General features: G+C 40.2%; 1 protein-coding gene across 6 annotated transcripts in view; it reads right to left on the reverse strand.

Annotated features, from left to right (window-relative positions):
* myo16 (myosin XVI) overlaps nucleotides 1-24,537 on the reverse strand; it is a 114,402-nt gene that overhangs the window by 85,626 nt on the left and 4,239 nt on the right. For 2 of the 6 annotated variants that reach the window (XM_076874867.1, XM_076874871.1), the window contains exons 1-2: nucleotides 10,201-10,678; nucleotides 3,589-3,858 (exon numbers count right to left, since the gene is read on the reverse strand). In XM_076874867.1, the coding sequence (XP_076730982.1) occupies nucleotides 3,589-3,858; nucleotides 10,201-10,228 (298 nt within the window). In that variant the 5' untranslated portion in view covers nucleotides 10,229-10,678. Of the gene's footprint in view, nucleotides 1-3,588; nucleotides 3,859-10,200; nucleotides 10,680-21,185; nucleotides 21,280-24,537 lie in introns of those variants that run through there. The other 4 variants (XR_013093452.1, XM_076874869.1, XM_076874868.1 and 1 more) reach the window with 4 other exon arrangements.

The following is a 24,537-nucleotide window of genomic DNA, read 5'->3' on the forward strand; positions in this document are numbered from 1 at the left end:
CTACACTACACATCACAGTGACTTCAACTGTGGTCCAGCACATCCGCCACACAGTATCTAATGATAACAGATGGATATAGTTATGATTATGGATATAACAGAGAATTCCTTTGAGTTAAAATGTATTTCATGGGCAGTGTCAAGTGGATTCCTTAAACTTTGTATTGAAGCTTTTGCTTCACTGATATAAACACATGGTGTTTAGTACTTTAGGTGTGATATGTTTCTAAGGAGTGCTCCAAAACACTCCACATGACTGGAAGCTTTTATTACCTCCACTTTCCCGACTTCCTCACTGTGGAGAAGTGATTGCACTATGAGTCCCTGTGCTGTGCCTGCAGGATGGATCTATACACATTGATCAATAATGAAAGATGGCCATTCAGACACACTTCACACAGTAATTACACTTCCATATAGTGCACACTGAACAGACACGCAGCACAGGCACAGGGGAAACACGCTCGCCCACTGGTGCAGAGACCGATCCAAATAACAATATTTCTGACTTGAGTTGGAGTCCCCACTGAGGGGACTGTAAATGCATACGGTTGCATAATACAGGTAATCTTTACTGCCAGCAGGAGAAAAGTAGGTTTGACCCGAGGTCTGCGGCAGCTAAAAAGGCCAGGATACAAGAGACACTAAAGGATCATGAGGCTATGAATGTCTTAAATGACAAGCCATTAAACAGTACTGGTCTAAAGAATGGATGTTCTAAAGCAGAGCTGCAGGCTTCACACATACACATGCATGCAAAACAACAATAATCATTAGAAAACAGCAAATTGTTCTAACACAACAAAGTACTGGTGATTTTCTGTGTAAGATCTGATATATGAATGGGGTGCACAGTGCAAAACTGGAGCTCATGAGATTTCGGTTTTTAAAGAAAGTGCTTCAAAGAAAGATGCGGATACAGTCCACAGGTGTCTTAAGATGAGTTTTGGAATTGTACCAATCAAAAAGAGGTACCAAAAACCTCTCAAGATTTGATAACCAAAGTTGGAGAAACCAGCACAAAATGTCATTAAATAGCATTTTTGGAGAGTTAAGACATGGTAAATATTAATAGTAGGTTCCATGGTTACGAGAGCAACAGCTTCACATTCTGATGATTGGTTTAAAAAAAAAAGAAGCAGTTTCACCAAATGTCAAAACACAAGCGAGCCAGATGTTTGCATATGACAGATAAACCCGTGAACGAAGATGACGTGCAGTATTCTCAGATCTACAGCTAGAGCTGTGTGTCCGTGCTATATCTAACCTTAACCCTGCGATATCCTTCGTAATCCAAAAGCATCTTTGCTGCTGTTATTTAGCTTCATCCATTTTCCAATGTTCCCTTTTCTCAGTGTGTTTGCCCTTCCCTCTTCTCTCTCCCTCATCTTACTTCCTGTACAAGACGAATGATAAGAAAAACAAAATCCTTTTGTGACTGCGTGTGTGTAGACTGTGTGTGCATCTCTTATTATCTGGCTGTCGTGTCAGCAGACAAAGTTTCAGCACCTCGTGCCTCGATTTTTTTAATTTTATTTTTTAGTTAAGGCTGAGTCTTATTTGTTAATCTCTCTTTTTGTGTCTTTTTCAGTCACAGCTTCTTAAAGAGCCACCTAAACATCTTTAATTATTTTTCAATAATCATCACCGTCTGAAGCAGACGGCGCTGACAAATTAAGTTGAGATATTTAAATGTATTCAAGATAACAGACATTTTAAAGATACAAGTGTATCTTTAACAAGTATATCACTTGAGCTTACTCTAGAAGGGATCCATGAAATGATAGCTTAATCGTAATGCTGAAAGCATAACATAATTAAAATATTGGCTCTTTTTGGAAGTCATACAGTATATGATCTACTGCTTAAATAGTGACTGTGTTTAAACCCCAACAACAGCTTTTTGGAAATCAGCCAGGCATGATACACATAGCCATAGTTCCAGTATAGAGCATGAAACTGATGTGCGGCACACAGAGTTCATAGCTATTGCTAATTTATAACCCTAAGTTTAAGTTTGCCAGTGCCAAATATGTTCCCACATTACTCTGGGACAGTCCTGGCCAGAAGCAAATCCTATCTCTCTTTACAAAAAAGGCTAACACGAGCAGAGATAGTGAGAAAAACGTATCACTTCGAGCACCAGCACCACTGAAGAATACTAAAGAAGAGGCATTGTCAGGATATACAGTACTGAGTGCTGATGGATCCAACTTCCAAGTGTAAACTCTAAGTGGTTTGGACAGATCCTTACGCAGAGGCATTGACCCAAAAGAACCAGACAAGCTAGCATAAAAAGAACAGCTGATGAATCTTTAAGGCAGTATTTTTCTTCAAAGATAAAGATATGAAGTGTTCCCTTATCTACAGACGCCTCTGCATGAATCTACTATTTTGTTTCATTTGGAGCCAGTTCTTGTTTTGAGCACCAAATGGTCACAAAGCCCTCACATAGCAAGACAAACGGCGTCCTGGTACCACTTGAGCATCATGGTGGGGCTTAGGTGATTAGGCAGAGGAGTATGCGATCCATGCCAAGCCAGTGAACCCTGTTTTCAGGTTGGCTTTAGCAGTGGCACACCAGCTGCTCCCACATACCCCAGCTGAATCTTACTGGCAGCCAGGGAGCAGAGATTAACACAGTGACCTGCAAAGTCTGCCGGAAGGACTGACGGAGATATGCTCAGACAGATGTGTCGGTGACTGGCAAGTGACTGTCATAGACAAAAAGAAAAATGGTAAGGTTGGACAAAAAGATGTGCCTTTTGGAGTAAAATGTGAATACCCTTTAAATTTCAAGAGGCTTGTTTTGTGACAGAATGATGTCAGCATCAGAAGTTAGTGTGTTTTTATTGTCTGAGGAAAGCTTGCAGACTCCTTTTTCTCTGGCTGGTAACAGATAAATAAACACACACACAGACAGGAACAAAGAAACATTCTCAGACACAGAAACCGACACAGGAGGGCAGACAACGGCGCTTTTCGCCGACATCAGTAAAATCACAGTCATTCTGAAGCCACAAGAAAGTCTGTGAAGGTTCTCAGTCATCCAGGTCATCGTAGTCAAAGGAGCTTGCAAAGAAAAGCGTCTGGACTTCTTTAAGTTGCTTGAAGACGTTTCACCTCTCATCCGAGAAGCTTCTTCAGTTCTAAGGTCAAATGGTGGAGAGTCCCAGATATAAACCTAGTGGGAGTAACCCCCCACAGAGGGACAAAAGGACCCCCTGATGATCCTCTAATCGCCTGAGCCAAGGTGGGAAACTGGGCGTGGGTCCCAATCAGCCGGAGTTTCGGGTGTGTTCATTGTGAAGAACACAAGAAAGTGTTTTTAACCATTTTTAAATGCTTTAATGGACTATTAACTATCAGCCAATCAAACAGCCGTATCACATGTTCTTTCTTTATCTGTTGAAGAACATTCTTATGTCATCTAGCTCTCTGTCAGTGTCACTGAACAGCATATGTAGGTGGGATTGTTTTCAACACTTTGCTCTCAAAATCAGGTATTGCCATCTCTGCTACCCTCTTGTCACCCTCGTGTTAACCAGAAGCAGACACGCCCACTCGCAGAAAAATCCGAACACACACCTTCTTTGTCGTTATGATGAATGATGGCATCCTGTATAATATCGGCAGGCCTGAAGCGAACGTGGTGCTTCTTGCGGTGCGTGGGCAGGGCTCGAACCTTGACTCCACCTTGCTGGCGCTGAAGGCTCTTTTCTCTCTCATAGTACGCCCTTATTTGTTCACAGCGCATCCTCCTGACCAGCCTTTGGCGCTGGCCAATGGGAAGAGACTCCAGCAGACACTGGTCTATCTCCATGTTCTGGCGAAAGACGTTACATAGCTGGAAGCAACCTAGAGACAAAGAGAGAAAGCCAGAAACAGCAAAATAACATTAGTAATGTTTTATCTCAAAAAAATTATGTTGCGTCATTTGTCTTTTTTTTTACATAAGATTTGTTTTTATTCAAGTTTTGAATGCAAGCTGTCCATGCTTCAGTGAGGAGGACAACCTGGTGAATGAGTGAAAACACTATCCCGCTAAACATGTCCTATTGGTGCTGGTGTGGGCCCACTGTGGAGGGCCCCAGACACCCCACACAAAAGTGCCCACATGGGCCCCACATTGGTAAGTCTGCCACGATAGTTTACACAGTAAATAAGAAAATGCTCTCTGATTAAAAACAGAAACAAATTTACCTAAAGATGCAGCCGTACATGTCATTTACTTTAAGTCTTGTTCCTGACAAGCAGAGATTTGCGTGGATACCCAGATTTATTATTAGGGCTGTGGTCTCAGGCTCGACTTGTTGATTTTTTTGGATGATATGCAAACGAGCCTTGGTCAGAAAATAGCCGGTGTTACTCAGATAAGGAGACAACACTTTATCAAAAGCAGTCGAGGATTTATCACCCACACGGCTTCACAGCTTTGTACTTGGCCAGCTCGATATAGACTGCTAGGTCAAACGTATGCAATGTTTACATTTGTTCAGCTTTAGCAAAGAGTGTACGCTGACTCAATCATATCATGTCAAAGAAGCACTCTGTGTGGGTGCGTTTTCGGCCAAAATGTCAAGTATAAACCTTTTCACAGTTCATCGCTGAAAAGTATGAACATATCATCAGTGTGCAGCAGAACTGTCATTTTTCAACTGTCATATTTTCACCTTGATTTGTTCTAGTAATCTTTTTTTTTTTTTCCTTTTTTTGACACGTTCATCCGGCCACAGCTGTACAAACTCCAGTGTCTATCAGTAGCAGCTGCTACACAGACCAAGCTGTCTCCCTCATTGGAAGGGAAAGTGATATCACAGGGGGAATAGCAGAATTTGTTATTGCTTTATTGCTTGTTTCCTCAGCAGCTCTTATGCTGAATCACCAGCTGATGTAGTTCTATTTTTGGATAACACATGAATATGGGCAGGTGCTCAGTGATCGGATCTGGCCTGTGATCTTGTTTTCAGTCTAACATAATGAGCTTAAAGAGATGTAACGCGATAGCATTGGGTCATAGTGGAGGATATCTTCATGTAATAACTGTAAATACTCACAGCAACAAAACAGTGTCAGCTGAGTTCTTCAGCTTTGTTCACCAAGATAGTGAACCAAAGAAAATTGTGCCCTACATTAAATATGTGTATTTTGGTCTTAGCTTACTTTGCTACTCAATCATTTTGGAGAAATCATCAACACCCCAGCGAGAGGAAAGTTAAACCACAAACACACCCTTTAAAAAGTAATGAGGGTGAATGGAGATTCAAAACATTTCACTTCCAAACATCACAGATGTTCTCTTATGAATTTTACTTGTTCAGAATAAATTTGAAGAAAGTTATTATCCAGAATGCCTTACATTTAAAAAAAAAGTAGTTAGCACACTGAGATCTTATTTATTTATTAAACATGTCTCAGATAATAAGAAGCATCCATGTCCTCAGGTGTGTTGAAGCGGTAATGTGTTCTCTAAATATCAGCTTTTTATAGCAATTTTATTTATAAAGCACATTTTATTATGTAAACTTAATGTGCTTAACAAAGAAGAGAAAAACATAAAAAAGATCTGTGAAGCTTTGCCTTAAGGCACAAAAGCAAAAATAAAATGTAAGAAACAAATCAAGAGCTGCTTTTTATGCTTATTTATAATTCACTGAGGACAATAATTCTAGAAAATATGCTGCACTCCATACACCAAACAATTAGTGCAGAGCAAGTGTGATTATTTTGTTTAGTACAGCTCTAAACTTTGCACATAAAAGAATAAATTCTTTGCTGATTTTAAATTTAAAAAAGTATTCTGAAATTGCTGAACAATTTTCCCACTCGCTCTTTCACAAAGTGGTAAAAGCCTCCCAGTCGTTACTTCTGAAACTATCAGCCTCTCTGGGATGCGCTTTCTTTTTATAGCCAATCATTTTACTAATTAGTCTAATTTCTTTTATTTGTTTTCATTACACGACCTTTCCAATCTTCCTGCCCTGACCTTTGCGGGCATTTAATGACTACATGATTTTCTCAGGTAATTTTCAGTTAGTTAACAGTTTTAATAATTTGGGAATGATGGCATCTTGATTTACGCTGTTAAAAACATTTTTTTAAACCAAGCTGCATCCTTTTTTGTTTGTGTCAGCATTTTGCCCAGTTGTGTGCAGGCAGTCCCAGCTGTGAAGGATATTTGCTCATTGTTTAGCCCTGGGGTGGGTTGTGTGAGACACCACAATATTTTATGTGTTGTTTTTTTTCTGTCCTAACAGAGTGTATCAATTCTTCTGACTGTGCATAATCTATCTGCCTCTCAGTGGAACGTAGCCAAACAGATCTCATCACAAGGCAGCTGCGAAACTTATTCTGGTCTGCTTGGGTGATGTAAAGTAGTGGGACTCTACAGCAGGAGGGCCAAGCCTCGGAAGACCAAAAGAGCTCATGTAGAAATATAAAAAATCAAAAGATGCTAACACTTTTAGGAATAATAATTTGTTACAAAGTAAGTTAAAGTGCAAACAGAAGACGAACTGTCATGACAGCACTGATAATATGACAAATTCAGGTCATAGTCAGCCCAGAGGACAAGCAAAACATGAAGACAAGATAGTCTTTGCACAGACAATGACTCACTAACTTATGTCTCTTTGGGCATGTTATATCCCACTCCTTACATTTCTCAAACTGCTCTTCTTTTATTGTGCTTGGTTTTTTTTCTTCTTTGCCCACTTTTGATTTAGTTCTCTCTTACTTTGAGTATTTTTGTCTGTTCACTGATGTAGCACTCTTTTTCTCCGTCATCTGTCTGCTTCTCTTTTAGGGTGACTGAGCACACATCAGTGTTTTCAGCAGGTGAAAAATACTGTTAGCAGGGCACTTTTAAAGCACTGCATGCTTTCCAACACCTTCTGTTTCTTTGTCACAACTTTATCAGGTCTTAAATATCTTATTTTTCCAGAGCTCCAGACTGTGACTGGTCACACTTTACCGTCAGAGGAAATAACAGTATCAGACACACATTATTGTTTTATTTCTGTCCCAGGGTGTTTTCTGTCTGTTTCTTACTTTGTATCTGTGATGTTAGTTTTCCATTGTTTTTACACATTAGAGAGTGTTGCAAGTTATCTCATATAAGTGTAATATGCATAAGAGCTATGCACATTTGTTCCCCAGTCCAGCACTTGCACTACCACCTGAGAATCTTGGCACTAGAGCCAACTTTCTGAGACTGTAAACTGGGGCTTTTCTTTCAACAGTGAAAAGCAACCTAACAATAAAAGAAGTCCTTAACTGTCGAGGCGTAAGTACATTGCTGTTACTTTTTAGAGTATACCAGAAGCTGTCATTTGAAGGGGCTGGGGTGTGTTCGGATTTTTATCAGGCAGAAACAAAGACGTCCTAGCAGACAAAAAGATGCTTCTGTGTGCTTTTTTTGTTTGTTTTTGTTTGATATACATCTACACATTCATTTGAACACCTGCCCCCCCCCCCCCCCCCCCCCCCACACACACACACACACACACACTTCCTTCACAATACATCAGTGCCATCTGCTCTGGACAGACATGTAAAAAAAGCGTTCTTTTGTATTCAAGTTCCAGACGGGAGTGGTGGGTGGGGGTCATTATTATACTGCTCATGCCAGGTGCTTCAACTGTATTTTATTTTGGGAACTTGGCTAACGGTTGAAACACAGAAACACACTCAACCTACTGCTTTTTCTAATAATATACGACAATGTGTCTCCACAGTCTTGCATTCTCAGTCCCACAGTTGTTGCCTTATTTTTCTCCTGTTCTTATATGCACACGTGACAAATTAAAGGAAAAACCATCATAAATTGTTTTAATAAGGTGTTGGGTTACCACATGCCTACAGAGGAGCTTAATTGCAACATGACATTAATTCCGTGAGTCTCTATATCTCTTCCGTGGGGAATTAAACATCACTCTGCCAAAGGATATCCCCTCACATGATGGTCGTTCATCTAAAGTCTCACATAGATCTTCAATTTGGCTGAGAGGTATTGGCTGTGAAGACAGTATGTGATTCATATTAACTTTATACTTATTTCTCCAATCAGTGATCCTTCATGATCTACGGAAGGGGGGGCATTATAATTTTGAGAGAGACCACTACCATCAGGAAAGGAATGCTTCATGATAGGTTAAAAGGGATCAATTTGAGCAATCTTGCATTAATTTATAGTGACTCTACCCAGGAAAGATACACGTAAATCTTAACAGTGTCATCAAAATACCTCCTACGACATATCAGAGGATGACCTTGCTGTAGGCGTTCAAGGATTAAGGATTTTTTCCTTTAATTTGACTGGTGTGTATTGTGTCATCGTATCTATTTCATTCACTGCAGAGTTGAAGATCAAAAAGAAGAAGAAAAAGATGAAACAGACCATCAAGACCAGACACGTGTAGTGCATCACACCTGCACATACACATGCGCACACCTCAGAATACTTTTCAGTCCAAACCCAGGAGAAGAAGTGGCATGTTATTTCCTTGATTACAACAATTAATCATTTTTACGTAAAATAAAAACAAATGCAGCAACAGTCACATCTAGATCATACTGATATTTTGTTCAATAACTTGAACTTTTTAATACCCCCCCCCCCCCCCCCCCCCCCCAATAATATAGATTATCGTTTTCTGATCAGCTGACTGTTTCTTGCCTCAGTCTCTGTCCTCACTGTTCCTACTGCTTGTTCCTTGGTTGTATCCTCTTTGTCCACACTCTTTGTCACCCCAATACATCATCTATTAAGCATACATTCAAGGTTACAGTCACACAAATCCATAAACTCCCAGTCCATGACAGACAACAAATAAGATGACATATTAGGGCAGACAGCCCACACATGAACTGTAGGTGTACAAAGCATGTAAGATAGATGGGTATAAAAATAGGCTAAATACGAGGAGAGTATATCACTAGAAACTGAACATTTTTGTTCAGCTTCTAGTAAGGTGCACTTCACTTTCCACATAAAATTTCGTGCACATCACATCACCTTTTAATAACCTGCAATTTATTTTCAAATATTAGGACATAACGTCTGCACTAAGTGGTCAAAATAACAAGATACACTGACTCTTGCTACTATGTGATGAATGGTTGTGGACAAATACATCAGACCAGGAAAGGACTAATCGGAAATGGGTCTGAATGAATCTGGGATATGGATTAAGTGGATATGCAGAGAGAGAGAGAGAGAGAGACAGGGAAAGAAAGCGCGAGCTTTCTTCTTCTGCCATCCCATCTCCAAGCTATCAGTTATTGATTAAATGTAGAGCATCCCATGCAGGCTCCAGCAGGCTTTGGCTAATAACACAAACACCATTGCAGGAGGTTGTAAATTGCAAAATACCACACATACACATATACAGTTAAATGCACACAAACTCACATTTATGGTGTCTATAAGCTGCAGACACCATAAATATGCAGGATATGTAGGAGAGGGGATGTGGATGATTAAGAGGTGAGGTGGGTTCTTAGAGTGAAGGAGAGACTTTGACAGCCTGCATCACCTCTATCATAGCACTCAATTATCTTTCCTCCTATATTCTCCCTTTTTCCGGTCTTCATTGCTGTTGCCTCTCAAATATTTGCATCTATCACTCAAAATTTGGCCACATTCCTTATGTCACTCCTTCCATCCATTTCCCAATAATGCCATCCCCTCCCTCTCTCCCGTGCTCCTCTAAACCACCATCAGTTTTCTCTCCATCTGTCTTTCTCTCCTTGAAACCACTTTCTCTCTGTGAGTCTGTTAGTGTGATGTGAATATGCCAGACACTCGTGGGAGCTGCATCTTTGTGGCTTTACTTCATCTTCCTTTCCTTCGTTTTGCTGCTACCTGCCGCATTCACTGGTCAACTTCACTCATCTGCAGCAGCTCTCTGCAGCAAGCTCACACACCCACTTACTGCACGAACACACACACACACACACACACACGCACACACACACACACACACACACACACACACACACGGGGGGGCACAAATACCCATTTGAAGTTTAGACCACACCGCTGCTGCGTCTGCAGCAAATGACCAGAATTCTTAAGCATGTGAACTCATACAGTATGGCAGCTTGAACATACAGTAAGTGCTAATGCAACAGACACACACCCATGGCTGACAAGTCTACTTGCATGCATAAATATAGAACTGCTGAATGGCTACTTACAACATTTGATGAAATGGTAGTGAGACATTTTCTGAGCAAGTCAGACAGTCCAACAGTCAGGTAGGAAGGCAGGCAGGCAGAAAGGTATGCGGGGGAGTCAGTGAGTGAGGAAAGCAGGCAGATAGTAGGCAGCTACAGGTTCCAGAAAAACTAACTAAAGCAGAGCTCATAACCGGCACGATACATTATTAATCTGGCTCACTGCATGCTATCCAAACTCTGTTCCCCTGTCTGCATTATTCACCACCACCAGTAGCAGCTCCGGTTGCAGCTCATGCAGCATCTACATGCATACAGTTCATCTCTCGCTTTCTCACACACACTCTCACACACACACACACACACACACAGACATGCACTCTCTCGGTCACCCCTTCGGCAACACGGAGCTGCGGCTGGTTCTAGCTCTTCTCGCCTACAGCCGGATAACCACTGCACAACGTCTTCCCAGCCATAGCCAACACACGTGCTCCACTGGCGTCACTGACTGGCAGCCGGCTCAGCCCACCTCCTGTTCAACACACCCCCAATGACGCAATGCTCTTCGCCTCCTTACACACCCCCCTCCTGGTTTTCTTCACACACACACATATGCAGTGACTCATACAGATGCACGCTTCTTTGGACTATCCTCTACCTTCTCAGCCCAAAAAAAAAAAAAAAGGCGGCAAGAAAGGATCCATTGAGCTATATTATAGATATAACGCAGAGAGAGCGAGACAGACAGATTGTGAGGAGGGCTGTTTGATTAAACTGAAGAATTGCAGACACAGCAGGGGGAGCAAGAGAAAGAAAAATAAGCAAGAGGCAAAAAGAGAGGGGAGTGTTAAATTTGATAGGACAGCTAAAGACATAGAGAGAAAGAGAGGCGAAGCTGCTGCAGTGCGGCTTTTGGTGTGGTGACAGGTTAAGTGTTCATCAGCGGTCTTAAACTAGCCTCAAATTTACTACCGATAAAGATAGTTTATAGAACGTTGGAGCTTGAGCGCAGTACGTTTAGACGCCACTATAATGCACTTATCATGCAGCAACAAACCACAGGGCATGGTGCAATATGAACTATGTGTGTCTGTAGGGCGATCTCTATGATTTTGTCCTTTAAGGCTGATTTGCATTTACTAAGCTTTGTGTTAAAAAGGGATTTGTGCAGGATGGGAATGTGAGAAAGAAGGAGGAAGAAGAGACACAGCGAGAACAAGAACAGAGAGAAGCTGAAACACACTTAAAAAAAAATGGATGATAGTAGTAGAGGTTAACAGGGTGTGCAGTGTGTGAATCAATCTGGATTGCGACGCACGTTTTAGAAATCTGTGGCGTGGCGCTTACACATCTACAGCCTGAATAGCATGCTGATTTTCCCGTGTGAGATTTTGAGGCACAATCGCTGTCAAATATGAGCGAGCAGAGATGGGATTAAAGCACGTGAGAAGCAGGTGAGGTTCACTCCGCGTTGGTGGCGAACAGTGAGGAGTAACAGAGCAAACTTGAAAGAGACTGGGGGAAAAGAAAAGACACACTGGGAGTTAGATTTGTGTGTATGTGTGTCAGACTGGATACTCGAGTAATTCCTGTCATAGGAAATCAGGTCAAAGCAACTGCTCGCTGCATCGTATGCAAAGTACAGCTTGAGCAACTACTACAACAACTACCGGAGTAAAATCAGGTGCCTGTGTTCAAGTGTGTGCAAAGACTGCACTATGCAGAGTAATTCAATCGTACTGCTACATGTGTTTGCACACAAACACAGAGACAACAGACAAATTCACATCTTTACTGCACTTGCAAGCCAAGTAGTAAAGTGTTTTTGGGATAACACAATGACTATCCCATTATCACTTTTGAAATGGAGATCGCACAACAGTACATTCTGACAGGGGAATGTCATGCGTTCCCATCTAAATGTCTTTAAGCATTAATGGCGCATGTTATCTGCGCCTGCAGTAATAGAGACTTAAGATGCCATATCAGAAAGCGGTGGCTTGCTGGAAAACTGGAACATGAGGTACTGTAAAACAGAGTTTCAAAGTGAGACATCACCCTAGAAGGGAAGTCTGTGGCAACAGAGACAGGACAATAAATTGTTGACACGTAATGATAATTTCTATCTCTCTGCAGCCACAAGTAAGCAGCGAGATAGAGTGAAGAAAAGAGATAAAAACAACAGATGTAAGGACTCCATTGTATATAACAGCCATCTAAATCTCTGTCAAAGGAAAGCACGGCTGCAGTCACTTGTGTAACTATCCACAATCTGTTTTCTTGGCACTATCTATGTCTTTATTGTTTCAAAGTCACTCACAGTGTAGCACATGCTGTTTCTGGTAGAGACTGAGGCTCTCTTCTTCTTCTGTGCAGCACTGACAGGTTTTCACTAAGGCAGCGTTTGATGCACAGATCATAAATTTCATTCACTTTGACACAGCGGTCACTCTGCCATCATCACCCTCAGCTGTCAATCAATGCTGCAACTGTGTTACCACCATGAATTTTGTGCTTGACATCCTAGAGAGTGAGTACATTTGTTCTTAAGTGTGATCTCTTCAACTGAGTTCAGTGGTGACGGATCCAAGGTGCAGGAAAGGTTCCTAATAAAGGCAAAGCCAAAGGCACTTAGCACTTGAGGTATTATATATTAAAGGAGACTGTGAATTCAGTATTTCTCATTTCCATTTGATAGATTTATTTGTGTAAATCCGTTCCAGCTACTTACAATCCCATATATTGTATCATGCTATTGACACAAGGTGCTCAAGTAAACATACACCAAACATAATTTGCTATTTCGTGTATTTTTTTAAATGATCTGTTTAACACCTTGCAATCATATTTTTTTGTTCTGTTTTGTTGATTTTTTTCACTGCACAAAGTGTTATTATCATTTTGCTAATCTGTCCTGTTTTTCTTACATTGGTATCATTTTTAATTTATGGTAATTGTGCTACTGACAGTACTTTCTTCATTCAGGATTCAATTTAAAATCCTCTATATTAGGTTTGGTCATAATTGTTCATGACAATTGGTCGAGCCCATTGCCGACTTGTGCTGTGAGGGCATGAAAAATAATTAACTTGTAGAGCACAATTGATGAATACTGGAGCAAGATTCTTCCTTTAGGTTGTGGAGAACGACAGTGGAGACACTGATTGAGACTATTATGGATTGAGCTAAGAAGCTAGCTCAATCCATAATAGACAAGCTAGCTGCTAACTTGGTGCGCATCACCATTAGCTTAATGATATTTGTTAACCCCATCTGTTTGTTCATTCAGAAGCTTCAAGGTGTTCTTCATCTAGTTCCTAGAGACTGGTTGGTGACCTCCTGGCAACCACTGGTCCCTAGGGAAAAACAATTATTCCCCACTAGTTGTGAGTGGTTGCTATACTCCCCACTGCTTTGCTTGCTAACAGACTGCTGTAGTCACCCATAGTTTTAACGGAAGATCTGTCTACAACCACCACAGAGAGGTAGCGAAACCTGAGAAAGTGTGTCACAAACTGGAATCTGAGAATTTCTACCTTCAAATTTAGAGCTGCTTACTGCTAAAGCCAGCATGTTTCAATAGGTGCAACCTTTCCTTTGAAAGTGAAAAGGCTCTTTTTCCGGTAACCGTTTTTTTCAAGTTTCACTTCTACTCAGTTAGAAAGTGTTTGTGGACAAGTTGGCCTCTTCCCAGCAAATTACAGGTGACTCGAGCATTCTGCTAGTGGCCAAAGCAATCACAAAGAAGTTTTTGGTGCAGGACCCTCTCTGTGACTGATTTTACTCAGCATCAACCAGCAACTTCCAGTAACTTCTGGCCAGCCAATCTGGGAGTACACATTTTTCACACTTTTCTCTTCAGCGACCAAATGTTGTCAGGGTTTACCATCTGGTGCCTCAGTCTATCACGTTTGTGTGGTCTAATACAAAAATAATCCCAAGTATGTGAGTTTATTTTATTTTTTTTTTTGCGGCAAGCTCATTCATGCATGTGCATGCATGCGGGAGTGGGTGGCACTGCACATGTATCAAAAAACTGCAACTGTCTGTTGTTGATGGTGGCCAGTAGACAATTTTTAACATACTGCCCAAGCTTTCTATATTTTTCTCTCTGTATTCTGTGTGTACTCTTACAATCTGCTGTCAGAATTATATTTTTTATGCAGGTTTTATGGTAAGATTAGTATTAGTATCAATATTGGTGTTGACAGAGTACATGCCAATTTACACTCAAATGTAATCAAAAAGGTCAACGTATATTCATTGGCAATGCAAACAGCTACACTAATACAACTGACAAATTACTGAACTAATAACTACACTAATATTTCCTAAGCCACACACATTATGTGTTAAATCTTTTTGAATCACCTTCTAAACTGAATAATTGTGCAATCTGATCATTACACAGTAGCAGCTCAAGCCAGGTTTAAATTAAATGGCAGACTATCTAATATTCTTAATACCAGTTAATAACATAGCATCAATGTTAGTTAATTCTAAGGTGGATTGCTGCCTGCAGGGGGAAGATTTAAGCATTTCTCTGCACAATGCTGCAGATCACAGAGAAACTACCTATAAATACAGAAAAGAGGTCAAACAGCATTATCCTCTCTCATTTGTCCTGTTACTAGTCTTACTAAAGCACCACTTTGTTTCATTGGATAGTTTGTTACTATGCATCAGTGACATAAAAGGTTGCATCAATTATTTCAAGGACATTGCGGCCTGTCACAGTGCATTAGTGGAAAACAAATTGAATATACAATGATGAACAGAGGTCGAACAGATGAAGGTAAAATGGTATCAGTCCCAGTACCAGTCAGCTATGCCAGGGTGACTCAATAACAGACAGGTGTTAACAAGCTATGCTGAGCCTGTGAGCTTCAGCAGCTCCCAGGCACTGACCTAACAGTCACAACTGCAGAATTGCATGTTCTTATAAATCAGATTTATGGGCTTCAGACATGGCAGGCAATTTCATCTTTGACCCATTCATTTTTAAACTAACAAGCACAAACAAAATAATGCCTGTTGTGTTCAGTTGCTGGATCACACTATGCTGAATCTTGTTTTCTGAATTGTTTTGCTGGAGTATTTTATGAACACACAGGTATACGATGCAAAATAACAAACCTTTTGATTTTCACCTGCTAGTGACTAATCAGCTGGTTTTGTATAGAAGAGCAACTTATTTTTTGCCAGAAAGAAAAGAAATCATAGATGAAACAGTTTTGAAAATGGAAACATTTTTTGTAAAAAAATAAAAATAAAAAGCAAAAAGCAATTTTTTTCTTCAAAGGAAGGCACATAAAAATGCTTTGCTTTGCTGTCAACACCAAAATTCAGGCATTTTCTGAGTGATTACATGAATCAGCCATTAAATAAAATGTTTATAGTAATGTTCAAACCCGTATGACGACTTGTTTGTTTCAAAGATCTGAAACGGTCACCCACCAGTGTGACAAGACCTGCAATCTGCTTTGGAGCTCCCTGCCAATCACGTGTGTCATCCCCATTAATTTATTATTCAGCTACAGTTGTATCGTGACTGTAGGCAGTTATAAAGACAAACACGATCTGTTTGGGAGATCAGTCAGCTCGATACGCCCTCAAATATGGTAAAAAGCTCCCCACTCTGAAAGTGTAATTCTCTCGCCAAAGAAACTGACAATCAAGACAAAAGAAAATTCTGATTAAGTGGTTGATCAAGATTCATGCAGCTATTTTTTATTTTGACGTTGAGGCATAGGTTGGCTGGACTAAAGTGACAGCCATGTAAACAGGATTGTTTGTAATTTCACAGTTTAAGAGTCAACAAATGACAAAAGACTGCAGTAATCACTTCAGCATCATCTAGTCCGTTGATTGCTGAAAGACTGATACAGTTCATTATCACTGCTGGCCAGAAGAAGAAAGAAAGAACGAGAGAGAAACATGAGAAAGGCGAGGGAAAAAACTGTCAGAGTGAGGAGGACTTGAAAGACAAATTACATAAATTAGTACATGACAAAGGCAGAGACAGATGAGAGCTATAACAATTAATAACTTATGAGTTAGATTCTCTCCTCTCGTGCAGGCTTCGCTTTCTGCCTGTAATTATGAGTCTCTCTCTAAATCCCTCCCTTTCCCTCCTCTCCCCCACTACGCAATCCCTAAAACTGGAAGAGAGTCCAGTTCTCGCTCTGACTTTGTTTATCCTCCCAGCGCCAAGCAGCTGGCACAACAAACAAACGCGGGAACACAAAGCTTCGGCAAGAGACAATCAATAACCAGACAAATAAAAGAAAAGTACAAGCAAACATGTGAACAGCTCCAAGTCAAGCAGCACTTAGTGAAGAAACAGCATCCTACTCTCACCTGCTCTCAATCTTTCCCAGCTGAATGAGTGACTGGCGTCTTACACACAACACTGTGTGAGTGACTCACAGTGACTCACGCGCAGTTGGCTTCATCTACTAATCTACATCACCATTCAGCTTTATGTTATCATGCTACACACAGCTGTTTAAATTGAAGTACTAATGTTCCATAAGATGCCTGCTGTGTATCTGAGCGAATGTGCACAAACACACACACTGTGCACACTCTACTGCGCATGCACAACAACGCTTGACCAGCTGTTTTTTGGCAATGATACAGAGCGGGTAGGGCTACACACACAAACCTCCAGGATATATATTAACGCACTGGCCGACGCTACATCACATGCATCATGCGACTACTTTAAGTAAACAAACACATTTTACAAAACAGACTTTTACTGAAAAAGTGACAGGCTGTCACTTTGAGATGCGATCAGATTGAAGGAAAGGAGTCCATTTCTAAAAAGACCGCACCTTTTGTTCACTCCAGTTGAAGTCTTTTATAATTATATCATAATTTCATGTTACGTAACTGACTTTAAACTGACAGCAGGAGTGTAGAAGTAAAAAAAGGAGATGGAAAAAGACAGCTGTGATTCCAATGAAATACAGGGAATAATAACATGGATACTATTGTGTTGCAGGCACAATAGGAAAATAGATTGTAAATAGGACAGCAACCTTCTTGTATATAAGGAAAATCAATGGTTGCCTGATTGCATCAAACGTTTTTGGTATTGGTGACCGATTACAGGTAGTTGCGTTGACCAGCTGGTCACCCAGAGGCTGAACATGCGACATACACAAACTCTGGTCAGCTGGTGGAAGGCGACCTGTTTTGCCTGTATTGCATACAGATTGCATGTAACTCATCTCTAACTGATAGCACAATGATACCATAGCTTGTTGTCGTTTTATTGCAGCTGACTGTGAGCGTCCACAGATCTTTGAAGCAACCATTTCAGAGGCAGCAAGTTCATGGCTCACAGCTTCAAAAAGTTGGGTCTTACTGCATTCTCCAACCACTGTTTCCCCTAGTGTGATTGCACTATTAACAACCACAGCATAATTATAGTCCGGAAGCTTCACCAGTTTAATGCAAATCTAATCAAGTTGCTTCTTGAACCATTTCCATGTTTGTTAACAAATTTTGCATTTCACTCTACTCTTGCAAAACAGCTTAAATGGAAGCTGTAAGTCTACCATAAAAGTAATGAGAAGAAATCTGTGCAGCTATATTTGTGTGTTGTGCTTCTAACACACCCATTCACACACAAGTTAGAGTAGCCAACTGAGATGGATTAAATACAGTAGTATTCAAATCTTTGTAAATCTTGAGAAGAACACAAAAGGCCTGTTCACTGCAGGAGCTTTTACAGAAGCTCCTGCAGTGAACAGGCCTTTTGTGTGGAACATACAAATGTGTGGAACAGAGATTATATGACAAAGAGAGAGACAGAGTGAGTCAGTTTATAAGAGAACTGTCCAAGTCACTATGTAAATATGTCAGTATGATCACATAAATATGCTGCAGCAATCATGATGCTCCACAAAAACTCGTTATTTGTCTCTGTTAACCGATCAGCCGACACAACACAATAGCGTTACATACTGTAATTCTGTCAGTACTGGTTGATTCACTTTTTGTCATTAAGGATAAACAAAAAAGACACACACACAAAAAATTACATTTTGATCAAGAAATTGTCTGTTTTCATTGCACAAACAGCTCCGCTGCACTACACAGAATCCTGTGAAAGAACCAAATCCCACCAACTTTGCTGCTTTTGCCGCTATCCAAGTAAAATGAATGCAAGAAGAAGCATCATATATCTAATAAATCAATCATATTTTAAATGATGACATGATAACTTATTATTATTTCTAATATTATTATGGAGACATGCCACCACCATGCTGATAAGCTAATACTGCATTACCAAGTTTGTAGGTGTAATTTTATTTTAAGCTCACTGTGTAGGTTCCAGGATTACTGTCAGCAGTCAGTCATCTGCAGCTTCCCACAACATAAACTAACAATATGTCAGAGTTATCCAGTAATCTGATTTCTCTCCAAAGCTAAACCCAACGAGGAACTGTAGACTGCAGGCTACACAATAAATATGCTTATATCACCCAGGTACAGTATAGGCACAACTCTTCATGTTGCTAAGCAACCACCATACTCTTACTTCTTTGTAGTAGTCATAAACAGAGAAGACCCAAAGTTAGGAGCAAGGTATTGAAAAAAACCTAAAGACACTGTGTAAGTGACACAAGAAAACATGCAGTAACAGAGTGGGATGGCCTAGATCTGACTTCAGATTATCTGCTCACAACACTGAAACAAAAGCACTATCTTAGGTACTGTTTTGCTACCGGGCAGTTTTGTGTTCAGAGCGAGTGATTGGACATCCTTCATGGGCAAGCATTCTGTCTCAGGTGATGCTTTCCAGAATGCCGGCAGCCTCACACTCACTCAGGTGAACTTTTAAAATGACCTAAAAGAGACTGACAGCACAACTGTATACTGTCTGCAGTGGAGCACCTTAACATCCATACTAGCTACTCCCATCCGGTGAGCCTATAGACTGTATATAAATGAGGTCCATCTAGTCACCATGATGTCACCCATTCATTTGAGCCCAACATTTTAGATCCTCACAATCTTGATTGATTCTGTCTTCTTTTTCCAGTTAGCAGAGATGCCACCTGCTGGCCTTTAGAAAGTATGAAGGTTTAAGCTGTATCCTCAGTACCTTGACTTTTTAGATGCACAAGCTACATCCATCATTTACCTACAGTGTGTGTCTTAACAACTCTTTATGTAAAAGCGTAGATGGTGTTAATGCACATGCTAAAGAAAATAAAAAATAAATGGAAAACAATAAAGGTTCATATTCTATAAGAGGCTAAAAAACACTGTCTCGCTGTGTTTGTAAAAACATCAAAGGAATTTGGCATGAAGGCAAAGGCAGACTGCAACACTGTAAAAGACGATGTGGCTTTCACACATGCGATTCTCTTTTTTCTCTTTATGAAAACATGTTTTTGAAGCGTATGGATTTCCATGTTTTGATTTAGAGAAGTGTTTGTTTTGTTTGCTTTGCTCTTTTGTTCTGTGGTTGCTCAGTTGTTTCTTTTGTTAAAAATAGATTTTGAATAAATGGGCTGAAGGGTCCATCTCGCACTTTCAGATGTCCTACAGAATGACACAAAATACACAAAATAAACTGCACAGACCTGAACCGAGGAAACTTTTTGGTTTCGTAAAAAACATTAAACTTATCCGACACATTCAAACCACACCGTGACTGCGTTAATAACCACGATCCTTTTGGTCACTATAACTGTGATTTGAAATGTTTATATCATTTCATCTTTAACACAAAGAAACACAGTGTGACCCACATCTACGGTATAGTTGTCTGCATATCCCAGTGACAGTTTTATCAGTTTCACATTAAATTGTCTGAAAGAGCCTCATGTATATTCATCCTCTCTTTATTCATAATTGATGCCCTGAGCCTAACAACAGTGCTGATGCCGGACAGGCATATTGTCTGGGGAATTCAGCCTTTCCTGCTGTTTTTATAACTAAGTACAGTATTCTTCCTTTTGCTTCTAAACTATTACATTCAGTGGCTGAATTATACAATACTATCTGTTAAGGATCATTGCTAATGCACTGTACCTCTTTGCATATTCTCTCCAGACAAGAATAGACAGCACACACGTAACAGCTGAAAAGATGTGAAACAAACCATCTGGACTACGCATATTACAACAAAATTGTGGACCAGTGTGCGTGGATAATGGATTATGCTTTCAAAATCACTTAATGTTGATCCTTTGATCACTAATGTAATCTGTTATATGTCACCATTCTGGATGCTGACCAACAGGAAGAGAAACTGAGCAAGGACTTTGATTGACTTTACTGTGACCTCCAGCCCCTGCCCTTCAACTCTGTCTGTTTGTCTCTCAGGGGTCAATACAGGTCAACTTCCTCATTAATCACAAAGCCAGCTTTGCCAACGGACTCGCAGCACATTGGTGCACTGCTAAGAAAGACCACCCATAAATTAAGAGTCAAGTTCACTCTCCATTGGTGGAAAAGCTCCACAGCTCCGCCGCTGAGGTGCTTTCTGAACAGGAACCAGGTTTGGCTTCTGAACATCTCGTTCACGCTGCTAAAAACAGAGGCAACAAAGAAGTGACCTTAAGGAACTAAATGAAAATGACATAACAGCTGAAAGCATCAGCAACAAGATGACAACAGATGCAGTCTCAACAGCTTTAAAGTGTGAAAATCTGTAATCAAATAGATCTCATGACAGCACGGAAATCTTACGCTACACTGAAATCTTTCTTGCACAATCAGCTGTTCATTCCCAGCCATAATAACACACTAAACTAAGTGTCTCGTGGTATATTTAGACCCACGACAACTGCGTGGCACACCATATGCATTTCCTTTCATTCCCAAAGACACACATGACACCCATGCTCCTTAACGCATGCATGCGTGTTCTCATTCTGTGCTGTAGTACCTGAATACTGTTATCAAAACAAAAATCACACTCACCATCAGGCTCATGAACAAGAAGTGTTAGAAGGAGAGAAAAAGCAGAGTCTCACCAGTGAGAGCTCGTCCACAGGAGACACCACGGCACGCAGGCGAGAGAAATGTGTCCGCCTGACGAAAACCCTACGAGAGCAGCCTGCCCGTGCTCCAAATCAATTTCACACTCTCTCACCTCCCCGCCACTGTGATGTCATTCATTCATCCTCTTCCCCTTCCCCGTAGCCATGGTAACTATGCCGCTTGGAGCTGATCATTCTTTTACATCTGTCTTTCTATCTCCCTCTGTGTCCCTCCCCCTCTCCAGACCTCGCTGAGCCCAGCCCACTCACTCCATCTGAGGGGTGCAGTTACACCCCTAGCCTCACAATCATCCACCCCTTCTTTCTATTCCCCACTATGCTGCTCTGACAAATGAGGAGGAGGGACAAGGAGAGGGGAGGCGCCTGGATTTGCTTCATGTAGTGTGCCCTGATGAGTTTGTGGCCAAACAGGGATAGTTTGCCAAGGAGACCCATAAAGACAGAAACCGGCTACAAAGCCAACTGCCAGACAAAGGAGACAAAACAGAACGACATGAGCTGTGTTTTTGGAGCCAGACACACCGAAAAAATATAATGGAGGTTAAATGCTCACACACAGGTGTGTCTGAAACCCCTTAATGTGCTCACACACATAAACCCAAACACTTAGTCCTGTAATGTGGTGGTGATGAATAGTTAAGGGCTATCACCATCATTACTACAGAGCTGCACTGGCAATAATCCCCACAGTGACCTTGGATTTTCCCCTTGTTAACATTTGTTTTTTTTCTCAAAGCATCTTTTCACAATTTCCACATGTCCATTACAGCCTTATTTTAGCCATTTCACTGTTAGGTTCTACTCACCTACCCACCATGCTGCTGATTTAATATTCTAAATCTATCTTCCTTCATCTCCAAGCACACATGCTTTAATTCTCACCTGCAGAACTGGGAGAGCCACTGAAAGGTATGTAACAACAACACATATAAGAAGGAAGGAGTTAAAAGTCAGAGACAGTAATGGTTAAAAAAAAATCATACATCTACAGTCACTGAAAAGGCTGTAATCATGAGAAAGACAAAGCAGACAGCAACATGGGGGAAAGTAATTATAATACCAAGAAAAATAGAAAAGCTTAAAGTAGATACAGAGAGAGGAGGGTACCTCTGAAAGGGGAGATCTCCTCTTTGTTGCATATCTTCACACATCAGCTGTTTTTAATTAGCTTCCTGTGCTTTCCTCCTGGATAATCTCTCCATCTGTCAGCATCAGTCCTAGTCTGTCACTCTTAATCTCTGAGTCGCTGCTCATATAATTAATGGGGGTCTTACCCAAACACCAATACAGTACCTACTGTTTGAGCTTATTAAAGTAATTATTGTCATAATTAACCTAAATTACAAATTGACTGATCCATTACCCTGAGAGGTGGCACAATAAGAATTTGTATTTTACACATACATATGCAGAAAGCATACTATAAGCCTACATTAAGTGAGGGCAAGACATTAAAATGAAGGTTTACATATTGCACAACAACTCATTGCTGTTGATCCAATTTAATATTTCCTCAAACTGGCTAAGTAAGGCTAGAAAGCTAGCTGTCTTTTTAGAGCAATATTGTCGATCATCCCAAGACTTTGTTAATAACAGTACAGAAGTTTTAGCACAAAGACAAAAAAACTGCTGTTTAACTTCATTATCACCCAGTTACATCCCATCACTCCTAATTTAATGGTAAAGAATGAATTTAGCTATGTTGACAAAGTTAGCACCTAGCTACAAGTGATGCCATGGTATTATAAATGTTCCAGTTGCCTTACCTTAACAAAAATTAAAAAATTGTAGTCATGACCACACTTGTTTTCACTTATAAATGTAATTGTTCTGAGGTTGTGATGCTGAAAGCCCAAGAAGCTGCAAATTAAGTATTTTGGGTAAACAACATCTCAGGAAGTTTTAGAAAAATAGCAAACCTCCAATATTGTGGTTGTTCATGCAATTAGCTAGTTAGCACTATTTCCAATGAACATTTGAAAAATCTTGAATCTAAAGTCTAAAGTAAGCAACCAATGACTAAAGCAATATAAAGATTTTTTTATGCTAATGGCATAAAAAGGCATAGCAATTTTTCTCCATCGTAGTAGTTTTAACAATGGTGTTATTATTAGCTTATGCTACATATGTCTGTAATGTAATGTAGCTTGAAAGTCTTAAATGCTGATTTGAAATTAGACCATATGACTTATCTGAAGAAAGATTTAAACAAATCCTATTTTTAATTATCCCTAATTTTAGTAATACATAAAGCGTGACTACATGATTTTAGTTTGTTTTCCAATTACTATAAAGGTCAACACCTTTGAATGCAAGTGCTGTGTGACAGATAGACTTTTCTTGCAGGGATTTGAATCCATTTCTTTTTTCATAATGAACTGCTTAAACAGGGACAAGAAAAATGAGCTGATTTAATTAATTTACTTAATTAATAGTTATCATGTGTTTCATGTGACAAGATTAGACACCCTCACAAAGTCGCAAAATGTTCCTCTAATCAGTCTCTCTGAAATGTTTTCTTTTTAATATTCCACTGTCTCAGTGATCACAAAATGTTATCACTTCCCTATACCAGCCTGTGCTGTTCAGTCTAAGGCTACATAGGCAATGATATGAACTTCTAACACTTAGCTTGTACTTAAAATCCTTTATTGCACTACCTATTATCACCTCCTGCCACAGATCGTGTGCGACTATGGCTTTAATTAAATTACACACTCTGTAGTCTGGTGTAAGGTCAACTGGAAAATGTAAGAGAGAGTAAGGGAGTTATAACATGGAGACAAAGTAAAAACAAAGAAGGCAGGTGGGAACGATTTAGAGGTTGTTACATTTTGGATTGGTAGTTATACAAAGGGATGCAATTACATGATCAATAAAATAAAAAATAAAAAAACACACTTTTAAAACACACACGCACTAACACAAACACTCTGGGAGTATGTGCATGATCCCGAAGCAATTTCTTCCACATTATGGTATGAGACATTGCTTTACAGAGACGTTTTCCTTCATTTCAGACCTCTTATCTGTACCTGCAGAAATGAACAGATATTATGATAACACTAACTGGGATCTTTTATCACCCTTTCCTCCACACTTTCTTTTTACCAAACACATTATCCTTCACCTCAAATCCTCTCTCCTTCATTTCACTCCAGCTTTGCTGTAAGTGATCCTTTTTCTCAAGAATTTAGGTCACACACTCTGCTTTTTGCCTCACTTCTTTTGCCTCACTTCTGTCGATAATCCTCGATCTTTCATTCTGTGGACAACAGTCTAACGAGGATCTTCAGGAGATCAGCGTGATGGAAGTAGGAGTGTA

Source organism: Maylandia zebra, linkage group LG16 (genome assembly GCF_041146795.1).
Source record: "Maylandia zebra isolate NMK-2024a linkage group LG16, Mzebra_GT3a, whole genome shotgun sequence".
Taxonomy (NCBI): Eukaryota; Metazoa; Chordata; class Actinopteri; order Cichliformes; family Cichlidae; genus Maylandia; species Maylandia zebra.